Raw genomic sequence first — 12,430 nt, 5'->3', positions numbered from 1 at the left:
TCGCGTGCGAAGCCAATATACGTTTAGTTTGCGTGTGCTATACATGTTTGCAAAACCGTATTTGTGTATTACCATTTATTTTCTCTTATTCAGTTCGACTTCTTTGAGAAGATAGATGGTGGTTCATTGCCTTCAACCCGAGCTCTTACGTCACACACGTCCATTATGACGTTGTCCACCACCTCAAGCCGTAAAAGATCACGTAGAAGCGTGAACAGCGAATCCAGAAAAGTGAACCTGGGTTTCGTTAAGTTTCTGGACGCTGGTACTTGGCACGTGGCTATTTACAACGACGCTGAAAGCGAAGCTCCTTTCGAAATCTTAACCACTGTATCTAGTAAGTCATGAATATATCACTGGTATTAATATTATCGTATATAAAATCGCTTGTTATCCGGATATTCGGGTTCGAATGCATGCTGAGATGCTGATGCGTTTAAAAGCATACTGGAATGACCGCTCTTAGGCATTCTATATATTAATCCGCTTAACTTCTTAAATCGCAGAAGGATTATCTGACTGTCCGAAGAAGTGCAGCAACAATGGCGACTGTGTGAGTGGAGTATGCGCCTGCTTCCCTGGCTACCAAGGCAGCGATTGTTCACAAGGTATAAGCAATGAACATTTCATAAATACTGCTCTTTAAAGAAATTGCTATAACAGCACGTTTAACATTTAGCATTAATGGTGACTTGTTTTCTCAGCATCCTGCTCTGTAACTTGCCGAGGAAACGGTGTCTACGCTCATGGAAAATGTGTCTGTTTTTCGGGGTGGAAGGGTGTAGACTGTGCGACACCAAGCGACCAATGTGTACATCCCGAGTGCAGCAACCATGGCTCGTGTGATGGTGGTGAATGTGTGTGCGAACGAGGGTACAAAGGGGAGGCATGTGAACAGAGTAAGTGGTGTTTAGAACATAACTTTAATTTCGGTTCAGCTCATTTTGTGTCCATAATGTACAACGAAAATGCATAGCGCTTTTACCAGAAAACTAATAACAACTTATTTGGTTAACCCCTGCTTGTTTCGCACAGTTGATTGCTTCGATCCCTCTTGTTCTGGTCACGGGGTGTGCGTTACTGGCGTTTGTCGTTGCGACCGCGGTTGGTCCGGTAGCATTTGCACGGAGAAAGATTCGACATGCTTCACTAACTGTGCTGGTCACGGGACCTATGACGTGACGGCCGAGATTTGCATCTGTGATGCTGGCTGGGGAGGCAACGACTGTGTCCTCGGTAGGTGGCGTGTGCTATTTTAACTCTGCGTGATTAGTTTGTGTGTATGATAGGCTAATGCATGGTAATGTAATTGTGTAATAAGTAATTTAAAACATGGATAGAAAGTAAGAAAGAAGTCAAAAACATATATAAAGCCTGGTCGATCCACCACCATGAATGATACTAACACATCACCCATACATAGATTGCATGCATTTTATTTTAGAGCGGTCTCGCTCACTTTATTTTATTTTAGCTAATTTCTTTTTAAGTTTGCATCGTAGGCTTAGTCACGGGGCTTGTTTTATTGGTTAGCTTGGTATGTTTAGTCCGTTATACGGATTTTCAATGTAGCTGCAACCCGACTTACTTGTCTTTTGTTTTATTTTCTTTCCCTCTATCTCTCCTTTGTTGTTGTGTGCTTGCTGTGTCGACCTTACGCAACGTGACGTCATCACCTGACTCGGACGATTCGGATTACGTCATCGGAATTACGTCAACGACTGCTGATTGGACGCCGTTGGGATTTTACCAAATTCGTTTGAACTTTGTCTTGGTTTTAACTAACACATTGGTTTGATTAAATAACAATTATCATTTGAATTATCACCAATATAAACTACTTGCACGAATTCATCTTAAATTCAAAACTCCATAATTGAAAATGCTTGAACGATAAATCATTCAAATCATGATTAACGTTCGAACTGCCAACCCCACCACACGCATTTGAAACACACAGATTTAAATGCACCACTCATTCCTACCACCCCATCCACAGCACAATGTAGGCCCGCCTGCCAACCTGGGCATGGCGCATGCGTCAACGGAGTATGTAGATGCGAGGAGGGATGGACGGGCGACGCCTGCCATGTACGTCAGTGTGATCCTCGATGCGAAGAGCACGGTTCTTGCTCTGAAGGTGTTTGCATTTGTGATGTTGGTTGGAACGGTGACATCTGCACTTTCCGTAAGTTTAGACCATTTCAAGCACATTTGATCTGGAATGTTGAATCAAATGATATTTTTCTATTTAGCCGGATGTCCAAATGATTGCTCCGGGAACGGTAATTGTGTCCGGGATGGAGACGGAGGATGGTACTGCTCATGTGATAACAGGTGGAAGTCGGATGCATGTGATGTCCAGGTAGAGCTCCACTGCTCCAACATGAGGGATGACGACCTTGGTAAGTTAACTCAAGTCGTTATAAAGAAGCTTTTAATAGCCATTCAATAAAAGCATTGACGGTTGGAAAATATAATTTAAATTTAAAATAATATTTCTTTCGCCAGATACTCTACGAGATTGTCAAGATCCGGACTGTTGTTCCCACCCATCTTGTACTCGAAGTTCTCAATGCAGAGGAGGACTTGATCCGAGCACTGAAGTGGCTCGCATCCGGAGCAGCAATCCCCTTCCCACGACTGCATCCTTCCACCAAAGAACTTTTTTCTTAGTAAACCGTAATGGGGTCCAGATTAACGCCGACGGGTCGAGATTTGATCCAAAGTACGTAACTGACATATATTCCACGCATCTTAGCTTATCGGCAGTGTTTATAGCATAACATCCTTTTCAGGCGCACAAGTGTTATACGTGGAAAAGTGATCACTGCCGATGGTTCACCTCTGATCGGTGTACAAGTGAAGGTCGAACACAACCTCTTTTACGGAATTACTAAAACCAGAGCAAATGGATGGTAAGTTGCGTTAAAATATTTGCTTGCAACAGTTGTAACTTGTTAATTATTCGCCTTCATTACCCACAGGTATGACATTCTTGTCAACGGTGGTGGCTCTTTGACTCTCAACTTCCAGCGTACCTCGTTTGTCCCCTCTAGCGCCACCGTGTTCGTTCCTTGGAACGACTTTGTTGTCATGCCAACCGTAACAATGCGGACTCCAAGCCAACCTTCAAGCAGTGACATAACAAGCGGCAATTGTGACGTCAGTAAGCTACCGGAACCCGACGCGGCAGTGCTGGTGAGCTCAGTTCGCGCCTACAGTGCAGCTGAGTGCTCGGAACGCGGATCCGTCATCCCAGAGATCCAGGTTTGAATTATGATTTATCGCCCCATTTCCACCTCGTTAGCTACACACGCCTGTGCGTGTTAAACCGTAAAAAAAACCTGCTTTGAAACGTTTAGGCCCGAAGAACAGTTTATAAATTGATCCGTTAAAATGTTTTCGTCCGCTGTGCTAAAACTTCTTATGCCTATATAAACGAGTATTGGATAACTACGACGTAGAGTACTGGTTGGCGTTGCGTAATGGAATACTTTCCCTAAACATCCTATTTTTATTGTGGTAGCATTTTAAATGGTTCAGTTAACCAAGTTTTCCTGAAAAGTAATATACTGTGTCAAATTAGTTGCCTTTGCATATCTCAATTTGAGGTTCACAATAACAACACAAACAGATAGACGCGATCCTGTTATTGATTCGTTTGACGTCATAAGAGCATTACCTTGACATCGCCGTGTTTGAAAAACGATTTTGACATTGACACCACACAACAAGTATTGACACAATCACCCGCATCAAACACTTGATGTGTGTTATGATCAAGCTTCGATACAATTATTTGTTGTGACTGCACATACAACATCGTTGTTAATCCATTCAATCAAAAAAGTGGTTTCCGCGGCCGGGTTCTACAATTTTTTATTAAGTATGTCGTTTTTTTCAGGCAATCCGTGAATCTGTTCCTTTACCGGGCACTGACACCTCACTTGTCTATTTGAGTTCAAGGGCAATGGGCTACCAGTCTCTCCTTGTAATTTCGCTTGTCAACAAAGAAAAGCCAGCCAACCTGGTCCTCGTACATCTCCGCATCGTTATCCAGGGTGTGGAGTTCAGTAAGAAGTTCGAACCTCGATCCGAACTTACGTACACTTATGAGTGGTCGCGTGAAGACGCTTACGGACAACCTGTCTATGGAAGTATTGCAGCAAAAGGTTAGTTTGTGACGTTTAAGCCTTCATTTCCTTCTTTGTGCAATGGATCCACACAAAATGTTATTTTTTGGCCAAAAACTTATTAGAGTTTTATTTTGATAGTTTATGTTGGCTACGTCTACGATTCCTGCAACCAAGTCGTTTGGAAGTTATTTGAGACCATCGTCGAAGGTCGAAACCCTGTATCAGATGGTTCAATTGGACTCTGGTCTCTTGCTATTCACCACACGTATCACCCATCGAAAGGAGTTGTTTATCTTGGTAATGGGGGTTTAATGCGCTTAAGTGACCAGCCCCCTATTATGGCCACTGTGATGGGAAACGGGAACCCACGGCACTCGTCTTGTGACGGTTGCAATGGTAAGCTACATTCGTTTTTCTATTTTATAACTTAAGAATGGGAATGTTAAATTATTAAGGATCTGGTGCTACGAAAACGTAACAAACAGGAGTCCAACCAATATTTCCTTTATACTTATCGTAAATGGCATCGTCAGTCTCCGCAAAAAAAGCATATAATATATAGAATAGTAACTAAATTATTAATTCAAACAAATTGTCTTAGGACCCGCCGAAAACAACCCACTAAGATCACCGGTGGCATTGACCAGTGACGCAATGGGAAATGTTTACGTTGGTGATCATGATTACATACGTAAGATTGACGTCAGAGGGCAAGTTACAAATTTATTCTCTACCCGAGATGCACCAGCAAAGGTACAACTTAATTATTACTGTTTGTTTATAAAGTTTATAAAACGAGCAATTTTGTTGTAACTTGGAGCTATTAACGGATTAAATTAGGCTGTGGAGTATAATAGAGGTATACTATTTTCGCATAATGAATCAAGCATATTTTAAATTTAAATTTTGTTCTTTAGTACTACATGGCAATCGACCCAACGCAGGGTGGTTTGTTGTATTTCTCCAACCCAAACGAAAAAAGGATCTATCGCCTACGTCAGATGACTTTGACATCCAGTCGATCACCTCGTGACCTCACATCTAACTACGAAGTTGTGGCAGGGTCGGGAAGAACTTGCTATCCGCTACAAGAAGGTGAGACATATATATGCATATAAGGATGGTTACTTGCATTTTTATCTAACATATTTCGAAAATAACAAGTAGTATAATAAAATGCGTTTTGGAAACGCTTTTGTTAAAAAAATAACGTCCTTCTTGGAATTAGACTTAATTTTTTCTTATCGGCAGACGACTGTGGCGATTTTGGGTTAGCATCAGAAGCAACTTTGTCTGCACCTAAAGGCCTCACATTTGACAAAGACGGTGTACTTTACTTCATTGATGGCAACAGGATCCGTAATATCCACCCACGATCTTCTGTCATTCAAACCTTCGCTGGCAGTATCCTTGTATCCGGAACAAGACCATTGCAATGCCAAGGCAGCATGAGCTTAGACCAGGTATGAATTTCTGACCACAGTAGTTATAAACATTTTTTAATGGTACTTTATCTTCTTGATTTTTTCATGCTTTGGGTTTTTAAACTTGACTTTCTACAGCTGGAACTAACTTTCCCGACTGACATCGCTGCGAGTCACGTGGATGGGAATTTGTATGTCCTGGATGGTGACGTCATTATTCGGATTGACGTCATCAACAGACAGGCCTCTCTAGCTGCTGGAATTCCCCTCCATTGTATGAGAAGTGTTGCGAGAAAACCAGATAACCGGTAATTAATTAGATTTTGATAAATATATTTATGCTGAGTTCTTCATATTATGTTAAATCTGACATAAATAAATTAATTATAACTTGCTATCAGTGCTCAGCTTTCCAATCGGTGTCAGTATTTTGTTTTAAAAGTCGGTAACTTTATTTTGTAGTGATGCTCGTAAAGTGAGTTTGATCTCTCCTACTTCAATCACTGTTTCACCACTGGATGGTGCTATCTACATATCGGAAACTGACCGCAAGTTTGTGCACAGAGTTAGAAGGATCGACCCCTCAACGTAAGTTAACATATTTTAATTCTACAGTATCGTATATAACTATAACTCTACGCTAAAGTAAATTAGCCTATAGTATCGTACACGAGAAAATATTTACAACTTAATTATTGAATGATTGCTAATTTTATTCCTTTTATTAGCGGTCGGATCTCTTCTGTGGCGGGCGTCGATTCAGATTGCGATTGTGCATTGCAACAATGCCTCTGCTTCTTGGGTGATGGGGATTTCGCGAGAAGCGCTGCTCTGCATGATCCTGCTGCTGTGACTGCGACCCCTGACGGCTCTGTATATATCGCAGATCAACTTAACTTGAGAATTAGAAAGGTATTTTAACCTATTTAAAAGCTGCCAAAAAAGCCAAAGTAATACTTTTTTATGAAAAAAATGTGTACACTACAAAACCTGTATGTTTTATTTTATCTCATATTATTTTCAGATCCATCGTTCCCTGCCTTCTCTTTCAAGAAATAACGAGTACAATGTATCCGACCCTGACACCAACCATCTTTATGTGTTTGACCAAAACGGGAGACACATTAAAACACGCAACGTTATAACCGGTGCTCAGCTTTATTCATACGCTTACTCCACCGATGGAGGACTCAGACAAGTTACAGACTCGAACGGAAACCATGTACGAATTGAATATGCTTCCAATGGGGTAAGTTGGTATTTCAAATATTTGTAAATTACTTCGCACGTATGATTTGATTGTATCAACTGCATACTTGCAGAAACCAGTTCAGATGTCACTGCCAAATCGTAAGACACTATCATTGACAACTGGCCTTGATGGCACACTTACCAGGATATCCCGAGGTACGTAGTCAAAACTCACCGCTCCTACAAAAAAAAATTACATGAACTTTACCCAATCAAATTAACAGGAACAGAAACACCACTCGCTTCGTTCACTTACCAGGGAGATGGAAACGGTTTGATTCGTTCCAGCGTCACCGGACGTTATTCCTCGAGTTTCTATGCCTACGACATTCATGGTCGACTGATCACAGCAACATCATCAACTGGTGCCATGACCTCACTCCACGCAATTTCAAACGCCACTCGTCAGACTGTCACCATGAAGAGAGCAGCTCCCTCCAGCGGTGGAGAGTCTTCGCTGATCGGCGTCGGAAGACGTGATGTTGTCATAACAACCGAACCTGGGTATCTTTGCGACATCATAACAACAACGGAAGGTAAGAAAAAAGTTGTGCGTTGTCTAAATATCAAAAGAAAGACTCTTTCCTCATTTTTTACTCTATAAGGCTGCTGTAAAGCCATACTAACACACAGTTTTTTAAAATTTATTTATAGGTGCAATGACAACTACTTACGAACGATGGACAGACAACTCGATATCGGTTCGTTATTTGGATGATTCTGAGCTCACGTTGGAAACGAAGCCACACCCAGTTCTTGGGCTGACAGCTCCCTTCCTTGCTAAACGAACCATCCAACTTCCTGCTGATCCACTCGAGAATAAAATTGAATGGAGCACTCGGAAAGAACGTGAAAATGGTAAAAATGGTTGGATGTGTATTTCGTGTCTTTATATATTTGGTAACGTTCATTCTTAATGTGTAACCGTAGATTAGTTATTCTCAATTGAGTTTCATTAAAACTTGTCCTTCTTTTAACAACAGGCCAGTCATCAAATAAGTTTTTACTTGGAAGAAGAATGCTTGTTAACGGACGTAACATCTTGTCCCTGGATTACTCGCAAGCAATGAAGATGGATCGAATCTATGACGATCACACCAAGTTCATGCTTAGGATACAATATGACAGTCGTGGATTACCAACACTCTGGATGCCAAGCAAAGGAATCACTCCGGTTAATGTAACATACGACCAAAGCGGACATGCAGTGACGTGGCAGAGAGGACCCCAGAACGAGAACTTGCGGTATGACGTATATGGCAACCTGCAGAGCGCACAGAGAGGGGACGGTCAGCTTTGGAGATATACATACGGAAACAAGGTGTGGCTACTAATGATGCTACTTATTTATCACAGTATCCTAACTCAAACAGAGTTATAATTTAAGCTACTTAATATTTTGAGAATACTTACGAGTTTGATTTCTTTACAGATCTCCCATCTTAGTCTATCCAGTCCACCAGCTCAATACACGTTCACATATGATGATAACCAATCTTTACAACGTGTTACTTTACCATCCGGTCTTTCCTTCGCAGTTGACAGGAGACTTGGCATTGGCTTCATCCGTCACACCTTTCTAGGTTCTACAGGAAAGACATCTCTCATAATAGATAGAAATGACAAAGGGGAAATTCTTTCATTGTACTATCCTGGTAAGTTAAAGTTTATTTTGCAATTACTGCTTATAGTTTCATTAGGTGTTTCAAATTTTAAACCTTTTTTTTATTTTTTTACAGGCGAAAAACGCAAAGTCATCTACCGATATGACGCACACGGTCACATGACCGAAGTTTTACATGACTCTGCGCGAACTCGAATGCTTCGAGATCCGCAATCCGGTGAGCTTGTCTCTGTAGCTACAGATGACTGCACAATGCGTTTCCATAGAAACGGACCGCTAGTACAACGTCACACAGTTACGTCATCAAAAGACCTCGGCATGTTGGCTGTCTTTGACTACACACATGATGTAAACTTGCGTCTGCAAAGCATTCACGTGAGTATTAGCCTAAAGTAGGGGGAGAGAGATAGAACACATTTTCATTCTATTTTCTCGGCTCATTTGGTAGAAAACAAAGAACATTAAAATAATTATAAAACCGCATCCTCACCATTTCCATGGACCGTTGGTAATTTTTTACACACGGTTAGGATATTTTATTTTGTGCTAAAGCTGTTCTATCTTACCCCACAGTAGTATACACCAATTAATATGGCGTCTTCACAAATATGTAACAACAAACTCATGTTTAGGTCAAAATAAACAGCACTGAACTGCCGCTGGAGGAGCTGACGTACAATGACGTTTCAGGCAAACTCACAACATTTGGTCGATTCACCGTCATCGATCTTTCCTCCAACCTCTACACTGTGAGCTCACAAGAGGCCACTCTTACAAAACAATCAGACAGCAGCGGGAGAATCGTGCAGGCGGAGATGGAAGTTTACAGGTAAAACAATCATTATCTTTAACTCTGTTGATATCGACTTATAACAAGTTTTGCAATGGCTTCGAATAGCTTTTAAAATGTATCAGCCGAAATAACGCTTCCCATTTGCAGTGCCATCGTATTCAGCACTTTGCTTCGTTACGAACCGTCCGGCCGTATCAGCAGTGAAGAATATAAGATCGGCATCTTCTCCAACAAAACATCGACCGTGTACTCTTACAATCAACATGGCGGAATCAGAACCGCCGCAAAAGACGGCAGAGTGACGTGGAGATATTCCTATGATTCCGATGGCAGGCTATCTCAAATGGAGAACGATGGCGTGCGGACAAGCTTGCGATATAACAGACTTGGAAGGTATTATTTACCAAACATAAAACATAGGACATACCAGTTATTTAAAACTTTAAACGCATTAGTTTTCAACGCAAGGCTATCGTTTACTTGTTTGTCTACAAATAGCCTGAAAAGAATCATAATAAATTACTACGCCATCTCTAACACACAGCCTATGCTTTAGGCTGACATCTTGCGGTGAAATCCAGTACGAGTTCGATGCGGATGGCTTCCTCCGAGAACGTGGTAACGAGGTCTTTGAATATGACTCACTCGGCAACTTGAAGAAGGCTTATCGCTTGGATGGGCCTGGTCAATATGAGGTATTACACTTTGTACTTTTAGTCTATTTAACAGTCATAATGGCTCTCTTTAAAGTTCACTGTGTTATTTTCGGTAAGTCTGCGTTGTAAACAGATCTTATATTGGCGTTATTATTCAGATCAAGTACGGTTATGATGGATTCGGTCGCCTGGCAACCAGAGTCGACGTATTGCGTCATGAGGTGCTACGTTATCTCTATGCTGACGTCACCCGCTCGTCACGCCTCACTCACGTGTACAACGCAACTTCCGGTAAGATTAATTATTATTCAATAAATATGAATGTAAAAGTTTAACAGAAAAAGACAAACTTTTCATGTTTTGATTATACCCAGGTCTCGTGACTTCGTTCCGCTACGATGAGGAAGGTCACGTGTTTGCCATGGAGCGAAGCGATGGTCTGATGTGGCTCATCGTGAGCGACCACCAGGGTACTCCGCTTGCGGTGCTAGACAGTACGGGATCTACTGTGAAACGAATCAAGTAAGTGTTTTAGGTTTTTAGGCGCAAACAATTTGCTGCTTTAAAGTTGTATACATATATTGCTATTTATTAATACCTGTCACTTTGTATTTGCAGGTACACACCATTCGGTCAAGTTATCTTTGACTCGTTACCTTCGATTCGTCTCGTGATTGGATTCAAAGGTGGTATATATGACGTCACAACTGGTCTCGTCAGATTTCCTGATCGTGACGTAATCGATCCGCGTCCCACCATTGGCATCAACACGGGCACCTCCACCAATAGGAAGCGTTCGACAGAAGAGAGCTCAGGAAAAATTCACCACGGGGTTGAATACGACGCATTGATTGGCCAGTTTACATCTTCAGGACTTGAAGGGTTGGCAGACAAACGAGCCAGCGGAGTACCGTTCTTGGAATACCAAGTCACTGACCCCGTTAACCAAATACCAGTATACAACCACATGACAGACACGCAAAGCTGGTTGAGTTCACTTGGGTTCAAGTTGAACAACGTTGCTCCAGACCCGCAAATCGCATCCAGACAAAAGGTAAACATGGGGTTATTGTACCAACAAGGTTTTGCAAATTAAATTAGAATAATATTTTTTTGTTTAATTCGTTGATTTTAATAACTACAGTCATTCGTAATAGTATCTATGTCGAAACATAACCCTTCCGCATTCATACTCAGGATAAATCGAGCGCGGAATGCCAATTAACTCACCATCTTTCAACGTACATGAATCTTCAGACTTCCACTCCATCGGTTCTTATTCCAACAAGGCACACATCACAAGAAGTGTCCAGTAAGTATTTTGACTTGATTTAGATTGCTGGTGATATCAATTTGTGCAGGCTTTCATGTTTACCATTTTCCAGGCGGAACACTTTTTGTCCAAGGCCTTGTTATAGTGGTAGACAGAGGAACCATCACCACCCAAGTCATCAACGATGCAACGGATGACGTTAAGCGCATGAGTGGCATTCTAAACGGAGCTAACGTCGTGATCGGAAAGTCCGCTGATTCTGCCTCTGCTGCTATGAGCCTAACGCTGGAAGGCAAACCGTCCGTTTATTTAAGCAAACCCTCGGACGCGTTCGATAAAGACAGGCAGATTCTACGCATATCTGCTGGGAACGATCGCGTTCTGGACGGTGGTCGGGATGACGATGGTTCCGGAACTGTTGCCTCTTCCAGAAGAACAAAGCGACCAATCGCGGTGTCTCTACAAGAGAAACGCATACGCTTTGAGTCGGGACACGCTGTAGTTGTTCTTACTTATGTCGACGATGACCCTGCATCCGACTTCCCAAGCCCGATAGAAGAGAAAGAGCAGGTCCTACGCGAAGCTCAAAGAAGAGCGGAAAATGAAGCCTGGGAGTTCGAGAGACAAAAAATACAATCCGGCATTCGGACCCGCTGGACTGAAGCGGAAAAGCAGGAAATTCGGTCTCGCCACCGTTTATCATCTTACCAGTTACGACCAACTTGGGATCCGGAACGTTATCCAGAGCTAGCAGACTCTGGTAGAAACATGCGCTTTGTTAAAGTGACCTGATAATCATGCATCTAATTCGTGCCTGACTAAGAAATCTATAAATTATTACGATTCCTGTGGTCCTAGCGACCGCTTCACTGTGGGCATGGCGAGGGCCATGACTCTAGTAATTTATGCACGCTGCGAAAGCCCGTACTTCGACCGTAGGATCCTGTCGTGCCATACGAATCCTCGATTTTCTATTTTTGCCACTGTGACTTGTTCTGACGCTCGCTAGATGCGAGATAGGCGCTCATTATATAACCTTCATTTGATTTTGCATCGCCCTATATATTGCTGAGTTGGCAAAAATCGCTTTCAGTTTGCTCGTTTTTTTTGGAACATTTGTTTGCCAAATGCTCCCGCTTGTTCCTGCTCGGATAATCATGATTTTCAATTTTCGATTTTTTTTGTTCGGACATAACATACGTTTGTTCACTGGCTCTGCAGAGTGCACTTGCCACTACGTTCACCTTTATTAAAAATATAAACAAACAAA

The 12,430-nt window shown here is 42.0% G+C and overlaps 1 protein-coding gene across 10 annotated transcripts in view; it reads left to right on the top strand.

Annotated features, from left to right (window-relative positions):
* Window positions 1-12,430, top strand: part of LOC149740315 (teneurin-3-like) — a 47,085-nt gene extending 34,655 nt beyond the window's left edge. For 9 of the 10 annotated variants that reach the window (XM_089871853.1, XM_089871854.1, XM_089871851.1 and 6 more), the window contains 32 exons: window positions 94-337; window positions 507-608; window positions 705-899; window positions 1,036-1,236; window positions 1,961-2,188; window positions 2,256-2,405; window positions 2,512-2,728; window positions 2,799-2,918; window positions 2,988-3,270; window positions 3,908-4,175; window positions 4,278-4,535; window positions 4,741-4,892; window positions 5,057-5,234; window positions 5,391-5,602; window positions 5,702-5,871; window positions 6,026-6,151; window positions 6,292-6,475; window positions 6,588-6,812; window positions 6,886-6,970; window positions 7,039-7,350; window positions 7,469-7,672; window positions 7,798-8,135; window positions 8,247-8,469; window positions 8,554-8,813; window positions 9,071-9,267; window positions 9,379-9,624; window positions 9,788-9,926; window positions 10,046-10,178; window positions 10,262-10,409; window positions 10,506-10,941; window positions 11,085-11,199; window positions 11,273-12,430. In XM_089871853.1, coding sequence (XP_089727979.1) covers window positions 94-337; window positions 507-608; window positions 705-899; window positions 1,036-1,236; window positions 1,961-2,188; window positions 2,256-2,405; window positions 2,512-2,728; window positions 2,799-2,918; window positions 2,988-3,270; window positions 3,908-4,175; window positions 4,278-4,535; window positions 4,741-4,892; window positions 5,057-5,234; window positions 5,391-5,602; window positions 5,702-5,871; window positions 6,026-6,151; window positions 6,292-6,475; window positions 6,588-6,812; window positions 6,886-6,970; window positions 7,039-7,350; window positions 7,469-7,672; window positions 7,798-8,135; window positions 8,247-8,469; window positions 8,554-8,813; window positions 9,071-9,267; window positions 9,379-9,624; window positions 9,788-9,926; window positions 10,046-10,178; window positions 10,262-10,409; window positions 10,506-10,941; window positions 11,085-11,199; window positions 11,273-11,952 — 7,029 coding nt within the window. In that variant the 3' untranslated portion in view covers window positions 11,953-12,430. The remainder of the gene's footprint in view (window positions 1-93; window positions 338-506; window positions 609-704; window positions 900-1,035; window positions 1,237-1,960; window positions 2,189-2,255; window positions 2,406-2,511; window positions 2,729-2,798; window positions 2,919-2,987; window positions 3,271-3,907; window positions 4,176-4,277; window positions 4,536-4,740; window positions 4,893-5,056; window positions 5,235-5,390; window positions 5,603-5,701; window positions 5,872-6,025; window positions 6,152-6,291; window positions 6,476-6,587; window positions 6,813-6,885; window positions 6,971-7,038; window positions 7,351-7,468; window positions 7,673-7,797; window positions 8,136-8,246; window positions 8,470-8,553; window positions 8,814-9,070; window positions 9,268-9,378; window positions 9,625-9,787; window positions 9,927-10,045; window positions 10,179-10,261; window positions 10,410-10,505; window positions 10,942-11,084; window positions 11,200-11,272) is intronic. The other variant, XM_089871852.1, reaches the window with a different exon arrangement.

The sequence above is a fragment of the Ciona robusta genome, chromosome 2, assembly GCF_009617815.1.
Source record: "Ciona robusta chromosome 2, ASM961781v2".
Classification (NCBI taxonomy): domain Eukaryota; kingdom Metazoa; phylum Chordata; class Ascidiacea; order Phlebobranchia; family Cionidae; genus Ciona; species Ciona robusta.
Note: the sequence above shows the minus strand (reverse complement) of the source record. Positions and strands in the feature narration are given on the sequence as shown.